The sequence below is a fragment of the Ictidomys tridecemlineatus genome, chromosome 15, assembly GCF_052094955.1.
Source record: "Ictidomys tridecemlineatus isolate mIctTri1 chromosome 15, mIctTri1.hap1, whole genome shotgun sequence".
NCBI lineage: Eukaryota > Metazoa > Chordata > Mammalia > Rodentia > Sciuridae > Ictidomys > Ictidomys tridecemlineatus.
The window spans coordinates 245,484-262,829 of NC_135491.1; the positions used below are offsets into that span (position 1 = coordinate 245,484).

Consider the following 17,346-nt stretch of genomic DNA (forward strand, 5'->3'; position numbering starts at 1 on the left):
TGGGGGCTGAATGCGCCAGATCAAGGTTTGGCGGGCTGGCCTCTCTCTCTTGCAAGAGAGCTGCCTTCTCTGTGTGCCTCCTGGGCCTCTTGTTACCAGGACACACGTCCCGTCGGCCTCATTTGTCCTCCATGGCATCTCGTCTTCAGTGTGTTGGGGTTAGGGCTTCAGGGTCAACCCCTGGTGCACAGAGTTCAGTCCATGGTGCCTGCTTTAGACTTCTGATTTTTCTCCTGGTTAATTAGCATGTTTTCCAGCAGTTCGGTGGTTCTACAAGAATAGAATTACTGACTAACTCGGCAATTCTCCTAGGTATATGTGCAAAAGGGTTGAAGATGGGTATTGAAACAAGAAAATGCGAGAGTGTACGTTGGCAGCATGAGTCACAATTCCCAGAAGATAGGCACAACCAGATGTCCCCCGTGGGTGAGTGGACGAATGAAATCCCTGTCCATGCCATGGGCATTCCCCGCCACAGAGGGCAGGACACTGCAGCTTGGAAGGGCAGCCAGCGCTGTTCAGGGCAGGGAGTCACAGAAGGCCATTCCCTCAGGAGCCTGTTTATATGAAACTCCCCAAATAAACCCAGAGACAGATGAGGGTCAGTATGTACCAGGAACTGGGGAGGGGTCGTGATGGGTGGTTCTGGGTGTGAGGGATCAGAAGGAGTTTGGGAACAGACGGTGGTGATGGTCTCGTGACACTGTGGAAGTACCAATTGTACACGTTTCCATCTTTCATGGTGCTGGGGACTGAACCCAAGTCCCCTGCTGAGCTGCCCCTCCAACCTAAAAGTGGTCGGTCTTGTGCATTTTGCCACAATAAAGCAGACCCCGTCCCGGAGGCCTTCTTTGCCTCCTTTGACTGTTGGTGCAGGAGAACCCATGGCCCCGCAGTCCAGCTTCTTCTGTGTGTTACAGAGGATGCCCAGGGGCTCACGATGGAGCACGCCATGCTGCGAGACCTGGAGGAGTCCTTGCAGAAAGAGGCAGGTGGGTGAACTGCCTCTCATGCCACAAATTTGGTGTTTGAGGGCATACGAGGTAAATCGCCTTCCTGGCATTTGATGTTTTTCAGGAGAGGAGGAGGATAAGCCTGCTTCAGCCTGGAAAAGTACATTTTGGCCTAAAGACAGTGACATTTTCCACGACGTCACCCAGAGAAACCAGAAGCTGATACCATTCTTGAGTCCCGAGACGGGCCCTGAGGCCAGGCCGCGCACAGTGGTGCTGCACGGTGCTGCAGGCGTTGGGAAGACCACGCAGGCCAAGAGGACTTTGCTGGACTGGACGGAGTTCAGTCAGAGTCCTCTGCACTGCGCCTTCTACCTAAGCTGCAGGGAGCTCAACCACATGATCCCATGCACCTTCGCAGAGCTGATCTCCAAGGACTGCCCCGAGATGCAGGACGTCGCCCTGGAGGTCCTGACCCAAGTGGAGAACGTCCTGTTCGTGGTGGATGGCTTCGAGGAGCTGAAGGTGCCGGCGGGGGTGCTGATCCATGACATCTGTAGTGACTGGAACCAGAAGAAGCCAGTGCCCATCCTGCTGAGCAGCTTGCTGAAGAGGAAGATGGTGGCCAAGGCCACCCTGCTGGTCACCACGCGGCCCGAGGCCCTGCGGGAGCTCCTGCTCCTTGTGGAACAGCCGCGGCTGGTGGAGGTGGAGGGCTTCTCGGAGGCTGACAGGGAGCAGTTCTTCCTGAGACACTTTGAGGACACAGACCAGGCACTGCGAGCTCTGGACACCGTGAAGCACAGCCCAGCCCTATTCCACATGGGCGCTGCGCCCGCCGTTTGCCAGCTGCTCTGCACAAGTCTAAAGCTCCTGATGGACGGAGGAGAGGACCCTGGCTTGGCTTGCCAGACCACCACATCACTGTTCCTGAGGTTCCTCTGTGACCAGTTCACGCCAGTGCCCAGCGGCCATTCCCAGCACCACCTGCGACGCTCTCTGAAGGCCCTGTGTCTCCTAGCTGCCCAGGGCCTGTGGACCCAGGTGTCCCTGTTCGACACAGAAGACCTGGAGCCACTTGAGGTGGAAGAGGCTGACCTCCATCCCTTCCTGGACAAACATGTCCTCCAGAGGGACAGGGACCACGAGGACTGTTTCTCCTTCATCCACCTCAGCATGCAGCAGTTCCTGGCGGCCGCCTTCTACATCCTGCGGTTCCCCGGGGACAGCAAGTGGCAGGGCTCCATGTTGGACATCAGGGGTGTGCGGGAGCTGTTCTCCACAGAGGCCAGAGCAAGGAATCCCCAGCTGGCCCAGGCCGGCCGCTTCCTGTGGGGCCTTCTGAACAGAGCCAGGGCGAGGGAGCTGGAGGCCACTTTCAGCTGCCAAGTGTCCTTGGAGGCCGGGCAGGAGCTGCTGAAGCGCACGTCGGAGGAGGAGGAGCCCGTGCTGTGGGCAGTGGGCCTTCTGGAGGTCTTCCACTGCCTCTACGAGTCTCAGGACCCAGAGCTGGTGAGCAAAGCCACGGCTGCTCTGAAGGACGCATCCCTGCACCTGACCACCAGCCAGGACCTCCTGAGCTGCTCCTTCTGCCTCCGGCACTGCCAGGACCTGCAGAGGCTCTCGCTGCGGGTGGCCAAGGGGGTGCTCCCGGAGGAGACGATGGCCGTGCTGGAGCCCTACCTGCGGGGTGTGAGGTGAGAGCTCTTCCCAGCTCCTCCACCTCATCATGTGCCCTGAGGATGAGGCTGGAGTCCCCTGTGGTCTTGGCTTCAGATCTCCACATCCTTCTCACTGGATTCTCTTCCTGTTTAGCTCTTGACATGGGAGGGGATGTTGCAGCTTGGTAGGGGGGCTTGGAGTTGACCTTGCTTGGTGCCTGTGTTCTTGAGTGGGCAGAGCCCTGGATCCTCTGGGATCTTATACCCTTTTACGTATTCTCTTCATCAATACCTGACATTTTTGCCATGTTTTTAATTTTTTTCTGAACACTTTTTTAGATTAAAAAATTTTAGTCTTTTTTTTTTTTTTGAGGTGGGCGGGCAGTGGGAGGGTGCAGGAATTAAACATGGGGGCACTGAGCCACATCTCCATTCCTATTTTTTGTATTTTATTTAGAGACAGGGTCTCATGGAGTTTAGTGCCTCCCTTTTTGCTGAGGCCAGCTTTGAATTTGTGATCCGCCCGTCTCGGCCTCCCAAGCTTCTGGGATTATAGGCATATGCCACTGCGCCTAGCTTAAAGACTCATTTTTAATTGGCAAGTAATAACTATACGTACATATGTGTGGGACTCAGGATTATGTTATGATTACATGGAGGTGACAGATATGTTAATGAACTTGATCTTGGTGTAAAACATTTACTGTCTACTCTTGGAAACATGGATCCTTACAGTCCACACTCGGTACACTGGGCCCAAAGCTCATTCCCAGTTACTGAGGGATGCCTACGTGTAAAACGCTGGGCACTGTCAACAGGAGGAGCCACACGTCAGTATTCCCAGTCGATGCCATAAGCCTATCTGCCACCTCCCATAGATTCCTCTGCCATCTTATTATAAAACTTAAGAGATCTATCCTTTTAGTAAATTCTTACACACTGGATGCAGATTTCATTACCCTTTTTAAAAATTTTTTTTTTTTAGTGTTAGATGGACACAATACCTTTATTTTATTTATTTGTATTTTGTGCTGGGGATTGAACCCAGTGCTCACACATGGTAGGCAAGTGCTCTGCCACTGAGCCACAGCCCTGGCCCAAGACTTTTCACTTTTGAGATGGAATCTGGCTGTGTTGCCCAGGTTGGCCACTATCTCCTGGCCTCAAGCGATTCTCCTGTCCCTGCCTCCTGTCTTAAGTCGCTGGGACCAAGGCATGTGCCAGGGCACCCAGCTGGGCGTTGTTCTATGCCTCTGAGGCTCTTAAGTCAACCTCCATCTGAGTGATGCAGTTTCAAGTTCTGGTCAAAATTATGTAAAATAACATGGCTGAAGCCTTCCCCATGGGGCAGACCCTCACATCAACACGCCTTAGACTTCCTTAGGCCACAGAAAGTGGAGTGCTCTCACTGGGTGAGAGTCCCTGTGACCAGCCTCTGAGGAGCTCTGGGGTCACTGGCACGGGCTAGTCGGGCCTGGAAGGGAGCAGTCATCCTAGAGACCTGCTGCACCCCACTGCACTCTCCAGTCTGCTCCTTTCCATCCCTTCTTTGCAGGTCTCGGCCTGACAGTGAGCCACTCTGCCTCTGGATGGACCTCTGCTCCGTGGTCTCTAACAAGAACCTGCGTGCCCTGGACATCAGCCAGAGCTTCCTGAGTGAGCCAGCCGTGAGGCTTCTCTGTGACTGTATGACCCACATTTCCTGCCGTCTGCAGACAGTGACGTAAGTAGAGGCCTCCATGGAGAGCCTGGGGCAGGGCTGAGCTTCGCATGTTGAAGACGGGAGCTGTACTGGAATACCTCACTGGACTCTGACCAGGTGCTCAGAATATGAAGAAAGGAAATGGTTCCTGGCCTCAAGGTTCGGGAAAACTGGGTCAAGAGCTTGGATGTCTACCAACATCCCCCGTGGGGTGTAGTGTAAACCCAGCAGATATGTGACTGGTCACCATGGGGTGGAGGTGGCCACTGAACGTCTTCCTGTCTGAAATTTTTTATGCTCCAATCTCTCTCCCTCCAGCCTTAGCAACCATCATTCTCTTCTCTTAACATGTCAAACTCGGAGGTAGAAGGATAGTGGGTACATTAGGCTAAGCCAAATAAGCCAGTTTGATTAGGAAAAACCCTGCTACTCTGTACCAGGTGAGATTCCCTCCAATCCCTCTGACATGTCCAGCTGTTACAATGATAGGAAATTGCCAGAAACAGCCCTGAAGCCATCTAGAAGATCCTCCTGGACACAAGCCCTCGGCATGGGTCACCTCCATTCCTATGGAGAGGGAATTTGGACTGGCCTAACTGAGGCCTGGCCACAGCCCAGGGCAGTGAGCGGTGGGCCATGCTAACAGCAGAGTGGGCAGGGTTGCCCCCACACCTGCTTCATGCTGCAGACCATCCTTGGTGGAGGCCCGGCTGCCCTCCATCAGGGGGTTACCACGTGGCTTCTTGCTGCTTTTCAGTCAGGGGGAGACTGACTCGGAAAGATGGTGCTACCATCTCGGGAGTCGGTGATGTCACCACCTGTGACTGCCCCACCTCCCCTGCCCTGTTCTGTTCAGTTTCAAGGTCACGGGCCCGCTCACATTTGGGGACATGTCCATCCATCTGGGTTCTTGCAAGGTGGCTGTTCCCGGGGATGTCACCTTGTCATCCTTTCTCCCCAGCAAACGCTTGTTGGAAATGAAATAGGGCTCATGTCCCTTGGCAAGGGCGAGCAAGTCTGGAGAAAGGAGCAGCAGACACATCCTGGCACCAGGCCTAGGGCTGCCTTCTCCAGGCACAGGATCATCTCCCTCGTGACCTCGTCCTCCCGCGTCCCCCGTGACCTCCGTCCTCCTGTCTCCCTAGGGCTAGGAGCGTCTTCCCTGAGACTGCATACCAGGACTTGTGTCTGGCGCTTGTGGGGAAGACAACCCTGACTCACCTGACGTTGGGAGGCAGCGTCCCGGAGGCACAGATGCTGCTGCTGCTGCTGGGAGAGACCCTCAAGCATAATCAGTGCCGCCTGCAGTGCCTGAGGTGGGCCCTGCGGTCACTGCTGCCCCCTCCCCTGAGGTCCTCAACGTGGGCCACAGGGTGGTGCGTGCAGACCCAGGAGAAGGGAGTGGCTCTGAGTACCAAGTGGGACACGGAGCTGCTTCTCAAACAGAGTTGGGCACGTGGCTCTGGATATGATCCCTGGGGGCAGAGCAATGCCCAGGAGGCTGTGCCCTCGACTGTGGGGCATGGGGGGTGACATTGCAGGCTGCCTGTGGTGATCCAGGACAGCCATGGGCCTTCATGGGCCCCACAGTGACTATGCCCAGTCACGTGTTCTGGCTCCTGGGTGGCTCCCTGGCTGGAGAAGCTGCTGTCACCCGGCTCTCAGAATAGGTGCTCCCCGAGTTGTTTCCACAAGTGGTCGCCAGGGGCCTCCTATCCCTTTGATTGAGGACACTGGCTGGTGGCACAGGTTTCAGACTTAGAAATGACATGTCCTAAGTGTGTGTAAGCTCTCGTCATCCATGAGGGGGACTTGCTTTCCCTGGGCCAGAGGGTAGCTCTTGGTATTCATTTCCAAGCAGGCTGTTTTCTGTTTGTTTCCCTGTAGCTTTTAGATATTGATAAGGTGACCTCCTTAGTGACACTTGAGTGAGGGCAGGCTGCAGGTCTCCTGTGACTTGAGGCCCTTACAGTCCCACTTGCCCTGGGCTCTGGGTGGAAGGGTCGAGTCCAGGGGAAGGCGCCAACCTGCGAGCAGTCTTACTTGGCAGAGACTGTGCTAAACGTGCCCTTCCTGTGGCCTTGACTTGGCTGGCATGAAGGTGTAGACCACCCAAAGTGGGAGGAGAAGGACACCCCAAAGGCTAAGCCCAGGGCAGAGCGTGGGCTTGGGCAGAGCTGTGGGGTGGGCAGTCCAGTCTGATCTGCCTGGAGTAGCAGGTGGAGCTGGGGCCGCCCCGCCCCGCAGGGTGGGTTTGAACTGCAACTAGGGGAAGGGAAGAATTGCGCCTGGAGCCAGGTGCAGCCTCCTGACACCTGCGTCCGGGCCACCCGCACCCATTGGCCAGAGCCCCAAGTTCTCTATCCTTGCCACACTGAAGCCCACACGCCGTGGACCTGGCTGCTTGGGACCAGGTTACACCTTGTCACTTCCACCTTCTCATGTCCTAATAACTTTTGAAACAACAAGATGTCTTCTGTGTGGACACGCGACTAAATCAGGGTCACTCCAAGTGACTTTGGGCTGATTAAAGACACAGAAAGTACCTTTTCTTGGGTTCAGTGATAGCTCCTCAGCCACAACTCCCACAAGGTGTGGGGCAAGACCGGCAAGAAAGAGGGCGCACACTGGGTTTTACTGGGGAGAAGTCATTCAAATGAGGCAAGGGAGAGGGTTACAACAGACAAGTGGGTGTAATCCAACCCCATATGGGTGACGCCCACTCGGGGAGCTGCGCCTCTTATCTGAGCAGAGGTGAGGTCCAGTTGCATTGCAGCGGGTGCAATACCAGTTCAGTACCTCTTTACTCGGGACTTTCAGGTGTGCACGTAGTTCCTGGCCAGAGCGGCTCCCAGCAGTCTGGAGTATTCAGCATCAGCTTTAAGCCGGCTGTGTTGGTGAATATCATAGAGTTGTATTAGCAGTTTTATTTTCTCTCTTGGAGACCAGGCAGGATGTTGATCAAATGGCCGTGGGATACTTGAACAGCAGGGCAGGCAGGGCTGATGGTGGAGGAGCCAGATTACTCAGGGCACACCAGGCAGTGGAGCACAGTGAGCTGACCTGGTCTCTGTCCTCCCAGGAAATGACGGGCTCCATCTCCCCCACAGGCTGGGGCTCTGTTCTGCCCCCACCCAGCACTGGTCATACGTCTTTCTGACCCTCCAAGCCCCCTACTCCCTGACGTGCCTGGACCTCTCCGACAGCAAGCTCCTGGACGAGGGGGCCAAGCTGCTGTGCGCAGGGCTGAGACACCCCACGTGCCCCGTGCAGAGGCTGTCGTAAGTCTCCCCACCTCCTGGGTGTCCTGTGGGGTCTGGGGACGCAGGGGAAGAACGGTGGCCCTGGACATGCAGGCAGCCCTGTGGAACCACCCAGTGACCCTACGCCTGATCCCGTCTCTGGTCCAGGCGAACAGTTCCAGCATCTCACTCCTGTCCTTTCCGTCCCCATGGGGTCACCAGCAGGGTGGGAAGAGTACGAGGAACTGAGACGGGCTTTCGGGACCCCCTGTTTGGAGGCTGCTGGGAAGACTGGGTGTGGGGTGCTCTGCTCACTGGCCTTTCCTGTGACTCCTGCAGGTTGGAGAACTGTCAACTCACGGAAGCCTGTTGCAAGGAAGTGTCTGTCACTCTGGTTGTCAGCCAGAGGCTGACACACCTGTGCCTGGCCAAGAACGACCTCGGGGACAATGGGGTGGAGACCCTGTGTGAGGGCTTGCGCTACCCCTACTGCCAGCTGCAGGCGCTGGTGTAAGTCCTGGGGCTGCTAGGTGCATGCGGCGTGCGGGTCGGTGTGGGCTGCCGGTAGCACTGACAACCCATTCAGATGGGACTGAGAGCCTGGTGAGAATTGTGGAAAGGGCGGGAACGGTGCTAGCATTTGCCTGTTTTTCCAAGGACAGTTCTGCGTCGACTTGGATAGGCAGGTGGTTCTGTTTCAGGCCTTGTGTGTTGTCGACATTCATACCATGCCCTCGCCCTGCAGTGCTGATGAGATGGAGTTTACAGTGGCACCAGAAAATGTTTTGTGTAGAGGGCCAGAGGGGTGACTGTTCCTGGTTTGGTGGGCTGTGAGGTCTCTGTTGTAAGCCTGTGAGGACTAGGCAGACTGTTCCAGTGATGCTCGGCAGGAGGACTGAGTCTCACCCGTGAACTGTGGTTCTCTGGCCCTTGCCATGTGGAGGCAGGCCCAGCACAAGCCACATGTCCATAAGCACAACTGTGACAGCACTCCTGAGATTGCACAGGGCTGGAGACCTCTTTCTGTTCAGAATTTCTGTCCTCTTCTGGTTTCTCTGGGGCTCCTGCTGCCCCATAGACCTATTGCCTACAGGCTTGCACTGTGGCTTCGAGGGACTCCGAGAAGCTCCCAGTGGCCTACCCCAGGATCACCGTAGGTCCAGGCATGTCCCAAACACTGAGATTGAAGTGTTTAGACTCCAGGGGCAGATGCGAGGGGGAAGATTGTGTCTGTACCCAAAGATATTCCTCAGCAGAGTGTGGGCTTGATGTTATGCAGGTCACCACCAGGCAGATGGCCCTGTCTTGGAGCTGATTTGGGCATCTAAACAGTGCAACTTGCTTATGGGGTCTATGCTAAATTTTTCAAGTATTATTTTTCAAAATCCTCACAATCTTATGAGAGTGATACCTTGATCTTTCTAACTATAGAAATCTAAAGCTTGTCCATGAAGCTTGCCCATGGCTACATGTGTGAAGTGGGCATGAAGCCCACTCTATAGACAGAGTTGTCAATCATTACTCTAAATGTGTAAAGTCATCGTCTGACCGCACTTGTATTTCTGTAGCCTGTTGTAACTTCATTTGGTCTTTGGTTTAGTATTTGCTCCCCAAACACTCTAGGTTCATACACAGCTTTGGGACTTGCATAGTATGACCTGGTAGCTCTTGTCCAGTGATGCTGGGCTTGGGCACAGGGTGGGAGGGCTGAGATGCACGAGTTGGCCCTAAGGTAGGATTGTCTGACAGCATCCCACATGACATGAGGTGTCACATGCTGCCGATGACTCTGTATCTGCCACTCAAATCTGAACACTCCAGTCCTCAGTGCTTGGGTACAGGCTGTGAGGTCCAATTGCCTGGATGTCTGATGTCACTGTCCTGCTCTAGAGAGGCATCCCTGACAGAGCACTGAGGAAGTCCAGTCTTACCAGAGGATCTGCAATATTCAAGTATGAAGTGTGTTCCCCGAGTTGTGAGGAATGACCAGCTTTCCAGGTGCCCCTCAAAATTCTGCTGGGCCAACAAAGTCTGAGATTGGGAATAAAACAAAAGGACAGTAGATGGACCTCAGTGATCTAGTGATGCAGGAAGTGAATGAGGCCTCAGCTCCTGACAGGTCTGGAGGAACCCGGGCCCAGGCTCCTGACCTGCAACACAGTCTGTGCCTGAGGAAAACCTGTCTCTTAGGAGGTGTGTGTTTCCCTGTAGGAAAGGTGCTAGACTAAGGCCAGTCCTGTCGCCTGCCACTTGGGCTGGGCAGAAGTGTCCCGTGTCTGCAGTGCTGTTTGTGCACATCCACCTGGAAGCAGCGGTCTCCCATGAGGCTGAGGTGCTGGGGGCTGGGCAGGACAGAGGCCTTGGAGGGGATCCTGTCTCTTCATCCGATTGCTCTGCAGGTTGCGGGACTGCAGTGTGGGGAAACGTGGATGCAGACAGCTCTCAACGCTGCTCCGGGAGAACTGGACCCTCTCACATTTGGACCTGGGCCTGAATCCCATAGCTGCTGGGCTGTGGTTCCTCTGTGACGCCTTGAGGAATCCAAATTTCCACCTAAAATACCTAGGGTAGGTTTTTGTGTTCTTCTAAAATGTTTGAAAGCTTTAGTTTCTATATTCCATAATACCTTGGATTGTGGCAATGTGTATCACCTGAGTTTTTAGGATTGGACCCCTCCAGGGGGAATATAGGTGTGTGGGTGCTCACATTTATCAGAGGTGGGTTTCAGAAATATGCTGCTTCTGCTGGGATCCAGGATCAGGAAGCAAAGCCGGTCCCAGTTCAATGCCCAGGGGCTGAAGATGGGCTCCTACCCCTTAGAAAACCCATCAGCCCCATAAATAGGTTGGTGAGCTCTGCCTCCCTTCTCAGCCAAGCCCTCACATTGATGCAGCCCTCTTTGCAACTGGACAGAGGATCTGCAAGCTGGAAAGGTGGTCTGGGCTGTGTAAGGACCTCCTCGCTGTGCTGCAGAGACCAGAACAGACACAGAATACTGGTGCTTCTGTTTTGGGGTCCTAGCTGATCGTGGGGAAATCTTGGCATTCTGGTGGTCAGGATCCAGTGGAGCCACATGCAGACTTGGATGACGTGCCTTTTCCCTCACGGAACCTCCCCACCTTCCACAGACAAATGCAGCGTGGTCTCCAAGGGGCTCTGTGGAAAGAGGGGAATGTGAGGTGACAATAGTGTCATACATTCTAATGACCGATTCGGCTCTCAGCAATAAGGTTTATAAAAGCAACCCGACCATCCCCCGGCTCCGAGCACTGCTCATTTCTCAGCTGGTCCAGCTGCCTGGGATCTGACCACCTGTCTCTCTGTGGCAAACCCTCCTCTGAACCTGCAGCTCTCCCAGGGATTGTGTTTCTATCTCGGACATGACCTGCAGGTTTCTCATTTCCTAGCAACTCTCAACCGATCACCCCAAGGGACCTTTCCAGTTGCAAGTTATACCACAGCATCTTTATTTCCAAAGCCTCAAATCTCATTACAAGTGGATGCTCCTTAGGAGCTGACTCTAGGCGTGCTGTGTGTGGGGGCATGGAACCCTGGGCCTGGCACAGCTACACAAGGGCTCTGTCACTGAGCTGCACCCCAGCTGTGGAGCCCAGATGTCCTGCATTCCTCCTCCACTGCTCGTGGCTCCTCCCCCAGTTGCCATATACTACAGGGTCTTCCTGCCTTGAAGGTCCACTCTCATGGAGAACTTCCTGCCCACTATAAGTACAACCCTCTGTGGCCCACTCACCGGTTTTGTTCCAAGACCGTCCACGACACCCCCCACCACCACCACGGAGCTGATCACCTGCCCCATTTGCTCCCGGCTGGATCCCAGGACAGTGTGTGCACGGGGCGGCACACTGGGTTCCAGTAAGTGAGCAGCTCTCTGCCCTCCATAGGCTCTGGGGGTGCTCCCTCACAGCTCTGCACTGTCAGGAGCTGGCATCTGCCCTCCTGAGCAACCAGACGCTGGAGACTCTGGACCTGGGCCAGAACGCCTTGGGACTGAGCGGAGTGACCGTGCTCTTGGAGGCCCTGAGGGACAGCAGCGGGCCCCTGAGGACGCTCAGGTATGGTCTTCCTGCTCCACACGTGGGCTTCCCTCGAAGGGATCAGTGCTGCCCAGGAAGGGGAGGCGGGGTGACACACCCCTTTCCCAGCAGCCCCTCGCCTAGGGGAGTCCGTCCACAGCCTGCTTCTCCTAAGCGCTTCTCTTGGAGTCGAGTGTTGTCCAGCACACTCGGTACTGGGCACGCGGATGCCCAGACCCCTGGGGCACAGGCTGGAGCTTGCCTGTGGGTGTGCAGAACTGGCGTTCGTGCACCGCACACCCCAGCCAGGATGTGTGGTTTCTGCTTTACTGTCTCCCGGGTCCCTGCTGAGCAAAGCTGGTTCTCCAGGGGTTTCCCAGTACCTTGATCTGTCTTGGGCTTCCTCGGGCCTTTCCCCAAAGCCCTCGTAGACGACTCCTCCCTTCCAGCAGAGCAGACCACGTTTCCTGGTCTCAGACCACAGTTGTGCACACTGTATCCAGAGGCCCAGGGAGAGGAGAGCGAGCCGTCCCCACCTGCCAGGTGGGAGCAAGGCAGAGGAGGAGGGCTTTATTTAAAATACAGGCAGGGACGGGATCTGGCCGGGAGCTGGCCAACCCTGCTCTGGTCCTCTGTGCACCGTCCCACCTCCACTGCCATCTCTCTTCAGGGAGGTTTGGGGTAGGGACCAGTAAGCGGTGTTCCTATTTCTCACCCCTGGTAAAAGTTGTGGAACCTGTGACATCCCCGGTGGCCAGCCCACTGTCATTCGCTCCAGGAATGCAACTCCTGCTTCCACAGGAATGTCCCAGCTGGCCTCATTCAGGGGCTGTTAGTTGTCAACATGGCGACCACTCAACCTGGTCTGCAGTGCAGGGGTGTGTCGGGGGCTGGAGCAGTGGAGCCATAATGCCATGCCACCAAGAAGTTTGGTGGGACCTCGAGCCCTGTGGCCTCCCACCTCATGTTGTGGTCTGGACCTATTTCTGTCCCTTGTTATCCCTCAGCGACACCCTCCACCATCCCATCTCACATGAGCGGGGCTGGACATGGTGGCTACGTGGATCCAAGTTGATGTTTCACCCTGGGGTTCGCTTTGGGATTGTTCTACTGAATGGTGCTTTTTTACACTAGAAGGGTCCAACCCAGTGCCCCATGTGTGCCAGGCAAGCACTGAATGGTGCAGGGTTGGGGAACTTATCCCTGAGCCACATCCCTAGCCCTTTTTATTTGGCACCTAAGTTGTTAGGGCCTTGCTGAGAGTGGTTTGAACTTGTGATCATCCTGCTTCAGCCTCGACTGCTGGGATAATAAGTGTGCCCAGCTCTACCGAATATTTGACTAACCAATATCTTCTTTGCTTTAGAAAATAATTTATTCATTCACTCAAATATTGAGTATTTTAATGCATATATATGAGGCACAGTGTAATTGGATGTATGTAGTGTGTACTGATCAAATCGGGGGAGTCCGTTGCTGGGTTCTTGAGGTCTCTGCAGGGCGTGTGTCTGCACTCGGACGTTTCTCAGGATTGCTATTTTGTGGATCCAAAAATGTCTCCTGCCGCAAGTGTCCTGAAACCTTCCTGGGCCCTTGGGCCGTTTGTGGTGAATTTTGGGACAATAGAACTAGCTTTTCTGTAAACGCTGATGTTCTCTGGTCCCCCAGGTTGAAGATGGATGCGTGGAACGCGAAGGTCCAGGAGGTGCTGAGGGAGGTGAAGGAGAGCAACCCTGGCCTGACCCTGGACAGTGCCGTGGGGACGAAGGCTCCCTCCTGCTGCCAGTTCTTTTTCTCCACACCCTGAGTCTCTCGCTCCTGGCTGTGTGTCCCAGGGGGGGTCTGGTCTCGCTCTCATGGTGGAGGTCAAGGGGCCAGGTGGTGGTGGTCTGTGGGCTGGGGGTCAAACGTCGGCTTGAGCATCAATTTCTTTCTTCACAGTGAGTTCTGATCACGGGCACCTCGGGGCTAATAAAGGGAAGGTCCTGAGCTTGGAGCTGCCTTTGTCCATGTGCTTGAGGGGGGTCACAGGGGCGTGGATGGCGGATCAGCTGGGAAAGGGCGGCCTGGGAGTGTGCTCAGGACAGTCCATTCCTATCCTTGGCATGATTCAGTCGCTGCCTGGTGACTACAGGATTGGTGTATGTATGTATTTCTAAATATTGTTTTGGTTGTAGATGGGCACAATCTTTATTTTTGTGTGGTGCTGAGGATCGAACCCAGTGCCCTACGTGTGCCAGGCAAGCGCTCCACTGCTGAGCGGCAGCCACAGGGTCAGTATTCTTGTTATATCCTAACTTGGGATTTGGCAGATTTTTTCCCCAAAGGGCCAGATAGTCACTTTTAGGCACTGAAGGCCATGTGGTCCCCGCCACACTCAGAGCAGGGAAGTGGCCACATGGGTCAACAGAAGGGTGGGATTCTGTGCAAATGGAACTTTATTTGCAAAGCCAGTGTGGGCCAGTTTGGCCTAGAGCCACAGCTCTCCAAAGCTGCTCTTGGCATCTTCTTACTTGGGAAGCACAACTCCAGCCACATCATGTCTCACTGGAAACCTCCTTGTCTGTTCTTTCTCCGCCCCTCAGTAATTGGAAGGGAGAATGGCCCGTCCTGTACTAGTGTGACTATTTCTGGTAATTCATAGAAAACACATAAGTCGACTTGAGCATTAAGAGTCCAAGTTGCTGCTCAAGCAGTAATTCCCAGGCCTGACTGGATGGTCTGTCCATTTCCCTAGTCAACTTCCACCAAATGTAAGATGCAGGTGACAGGACTGATCATCTCCACCCCACCCTGGGGTTTCTAATGTCCCTCTCAGAGGTAGGGGCCTCTGGCCAGTGATTGGGTGGGAAGAGTAAATGGCAATTCTTTTCATGTCTCAAATATGGAGGTAGAATGAGTCAGCCTTCAGAGCGGGAAAAGTTGGCTGATGCCTAGTGTGAGCCAGGACCTCTGTCACCTGCACCTCAAGGGAGAAGCCCCAAGGCAGTTTACTCTGAGGTTCATGATAAGGAGAAGAAAAAGGCCACTGTTGCAGGCTACTCTTGTTAGGGGAGGACACGAGTGTGGGAACGTGAGGTGAAGGGAATGAACCTATAAAAGGGGGGCTGGGGTAGTGGCTCAGTGGTAGGGCACTCCCCTGGCATGTTTGGGGCCCTGGTTTCGATCCCACCACATAAAACACAACAAAGGTATTGTGTCCAACTACAACTGAAACATAAAGTTAAGAAAACCTATGAAAGGGGCCCACTGTGCTGACCCCCACGTTTTATTTCCAAGAAGCATTTACCTGCAGCCCTGACTGGCTGAAGAGGGCAGAATGTGTCCCAGTCCTCAGCACACTACCTGTTATTTGCAGGAGAAATGCAAGTCCAAAATAAAGTCGCTAAGAGGAAACCAAGTTTCTCTGACAGGAGAGACTGACCCTTTTCATGGACCAGATCCTCAAAGTCACAGATAAGGATAAAAGATGACCATTAAATCTAAGAATACATCATTAAGAATTTAGGCCACATGGGCCCACGGTCACTGGTTCTGAGTCGCCCCGCAGTGCAGACCTGAGAGAGACATCATCCTGCTGTCGGCTGACACTCAAGAGGAAGAGTTGAGTGGACTCTGGAAATTTCCCCTATAAACCCAGAGGGCAGGAGGAGGCACACTGTCCCTCTCCTGAGAAGACCCACCCTCTCCCTTGAGTGTGTCCCTTTTCCTTCAATAAACTCATTGCCTGTTGGAAGCAGATGAAAGAGAAGACAAAGGAGAAACGCAGGTGGACCTCAGTGGGTCAGCCATGCTTTATTAAACAGCCAGGGGCAGGTTTTCAGAGGGAAAATGGCAACTGGCTGCAGTAGGGTCTAAGTTTTTATAGGGCTGACAGGAATGAGTGCTGAGGGAGACCTTGGGCAGTCAGGGCTGTGGTCACAGGTGATAAGAAAACTGCCACAGGTTCAGAGCCCACCACGCTCCCTTTCTCCTCGGGGGTTAGTATTTTCCATATCCTTCGCCTGTTACTCTGAGCAACATGCCTGAAATCTTCCCGACTTCCTGACAAGGACTGGGGTTTGAAGGAGCAGGTCTTCATGCTGCCCAGTTTCCTGGAAGGCCCAGCTCTGTAACTCTGACTTTGCATAATGCATTCACAATTTCCAACACAATGTTGTTGGTTTACTGTCTGCAACCACTTGATGTGTGGTGGTTCAGGGCTCGCTCTTCCTGTTGTTTTTCCTTCCTCTATATTTTTATGGTGGTGCTGGGGATTGAACCCACGGCCTTGCGTATACAAGTGCCCCACACCTGAACTCCACCACCAGCCCTGCTCATTTTATTTCCTCGTGGTCTTACCTGGTATCATGATTTGAAATAGCAGCTTCACATGTCCCAGCAGGACCCCTCTCCCAATAAACCAGGGTTGAATTGTCTGTGACCCAGACACGTTGTGGTCCTGGAGACATTTCAAACAGACAGTAGTTGGAGTCCTGAGCTTTTCGAGTCCCTCCCCCTATGGGAAAACCCTCTATGGTGCTCTGGGCCCACACTCTAGGCCTCATTTGAGGGGGACACATTCCAAAACCCTTATGGTTGACTGAAACCAGACTTGTCCTGAGCCTTGTAGATAACATGCATCTATAAGGTAAATGACACCTTGACACTTCAAGGAGGCACTTCAAGGCTTCCGTCTCTGGATGGCCAGCATGATCATTGCTGCACTTTTTGGCTATTAAGTAAAATAATTGCTACTTGGAAACAAAAAACTATGATATCTGGCAACCAGTCTGACAACCAAGGCAGCTACTAACAAGTGGTCCACACTGTGAGCATGTTCCTGGGAAAGGGTTCCCCCATCTTGGGCAGGAACCCGATAAAAGTGAGATGTGATTAACCTGCACAATTTAACTCATGAATCATTTATTTCCAAATTTTCCCTTTCATCCTCTCGTCATAGTTAACCGGGTATAAATGAAATAGCAGATTTGAACAGACTGCCAGGGCTGAATTCTGTTTCCCCAAACGTGAAGATTGAACATCTGAGAAATGCTGAGGCAAGCATAGAAAGCAAGTTATTTATTTAAGGATAAAACAAAGACTGAGAAGGGGTCCTGTCCTGCCCCTTTTATACATTTTAGATTTTGTTTTTCTCCTCATCTTGCCTTTGTTTAATCCTGTGTATGTGACCAAAAGGGTGGGCCAAAACGTGAGGATGGCCGGTGGAAAGGACCAGCCCTGGAGGTGTTAATTAACAGCTCCCCGCAGGGAGGACGAAAGCCCGGGGCAGTTACCTTAGCAACAGGTTGGCGGAGGGGGGAATCGTTCGATTTCCTTTGCTTCCCAGCCCGCCTTCATCTTCCAGATCGAACCTAATTATCTACACGGATTATCTCTGGCCCCCGTCCCCGCCTCAAGACGACTGTACGTTTGCAGCTGTTCCCACAGCCCGCGCAGGTGGGGAGAGCAGGCCTTGGAGGGGGCCAGGGCTTCGGCTACCTGCGGGCCGAGTCCGCTTTGGGCTTCCTTCTCCTTCACAGGTGAGGCTCGGGCCGGCTCCGCGTCTGCGCGCTGGCCCTCAGCAAACCGTGCGGCTGCCAGAGCCACCCCTCCCCGGAGAAGAAAGGAGAGGCCCACCTGCCGCCCGGTCCGGCAGAGCAGGGACCTGGGTGAACGGCTCGCGCCAGGACCCGGACCCCGTGGCTTCACCGTCACCCAGAAGGCACCGCGCTCGTCCGCGGCGGCGTTGGCCAATGGTGGCCCAGGACGGAG

The 17,346-nt window shown here is 54.2% G+C and overlaps 1 protein-coding gene and 1 long non-coding RNA gene across 6 annotated transcripts in view; one reads left to right on the top strand and one right to left on the bottom strand.

The window, feature by feature from the left end:
• LOC101955851 (NACHT, LRR and PYD domains-containing protein 7) overlaps window positions 1–13,588 on the top strand; it is a 39,303-nt gene extending 25,715 nt beyond the window's left edge. For both annotated transcript variants that reach the window (XM_078032920.1, XM_078032921.1), the window contains 10 exons: window positions 313–426; window positions 921–992; window positions 1,078–2,650; window positions 4,170–4,337; window positions 5,462–5,632; window positions 7,427–7,597; window positions 7,898–8,068; window positions 9,958–10,125; window positions 11,461–11,631; window positions 13,261–13,588. In XM_078032920.1, the coding sequence (XP_077889046.1) occupies window positions 313–426; window positions 921–992; window positions 1,078–2,650; window positions 4,170–4,337; window positions 5,462–5,632; window positions 7,427–7,597; window positions 7,898–8,068; window positions 9,958–10,125; window positions 11,461–11,631; window positions 13,261–13,399 (2,918 nt within the window). In that variant the 3' untranslated portion in view covers window positions 13,400–13,588. The remainder of the gene's footprint in view (window positions 1–312; window positions 427–920; window positions 993–1,077; window positions 2,651–4,169; window positions 4,338–5,461; window positions 5,633–7,426; window positions 7,598–7,897; window positions 8,069–9,957; window positions 10,126–11,460; window positions 11,632–13,260) is intronic.
• LOC144370992 (uncharacterized) lies at window positions 6,949–17,341 on the bottom strand. Of its 4 annotated transcripts, XR_013431135.1 has the most exons (4): window positions 16,869–17,336; window positions 15,934–16,033; window positions 11,976–12,128; window positions 6,949–10,714 (listed from the first exon to the last, which is right to left on the bottom strand). It is a non-coding gene; the product is annotated as an uncharacterized LOC144370992 (long non-coding RNA). The 4 variants fall into 4 exon arrangements; XR_013431136.1 differs by lacking the exon at window positions 11,976–12,128 and having other exon boundaries at window positions 16,869–17,334; XR_013431137.1 differs by lacking the exons at window positions 6,949–10,714; window positions 11,976–12,128 and adding an exon at window positions 12,979–13,560 and having other exon boundaries at window positions 16,869–17,334.
• Between the last annotated feature and the right edge of the window lie 5 nt (window positions 17,342–17,346).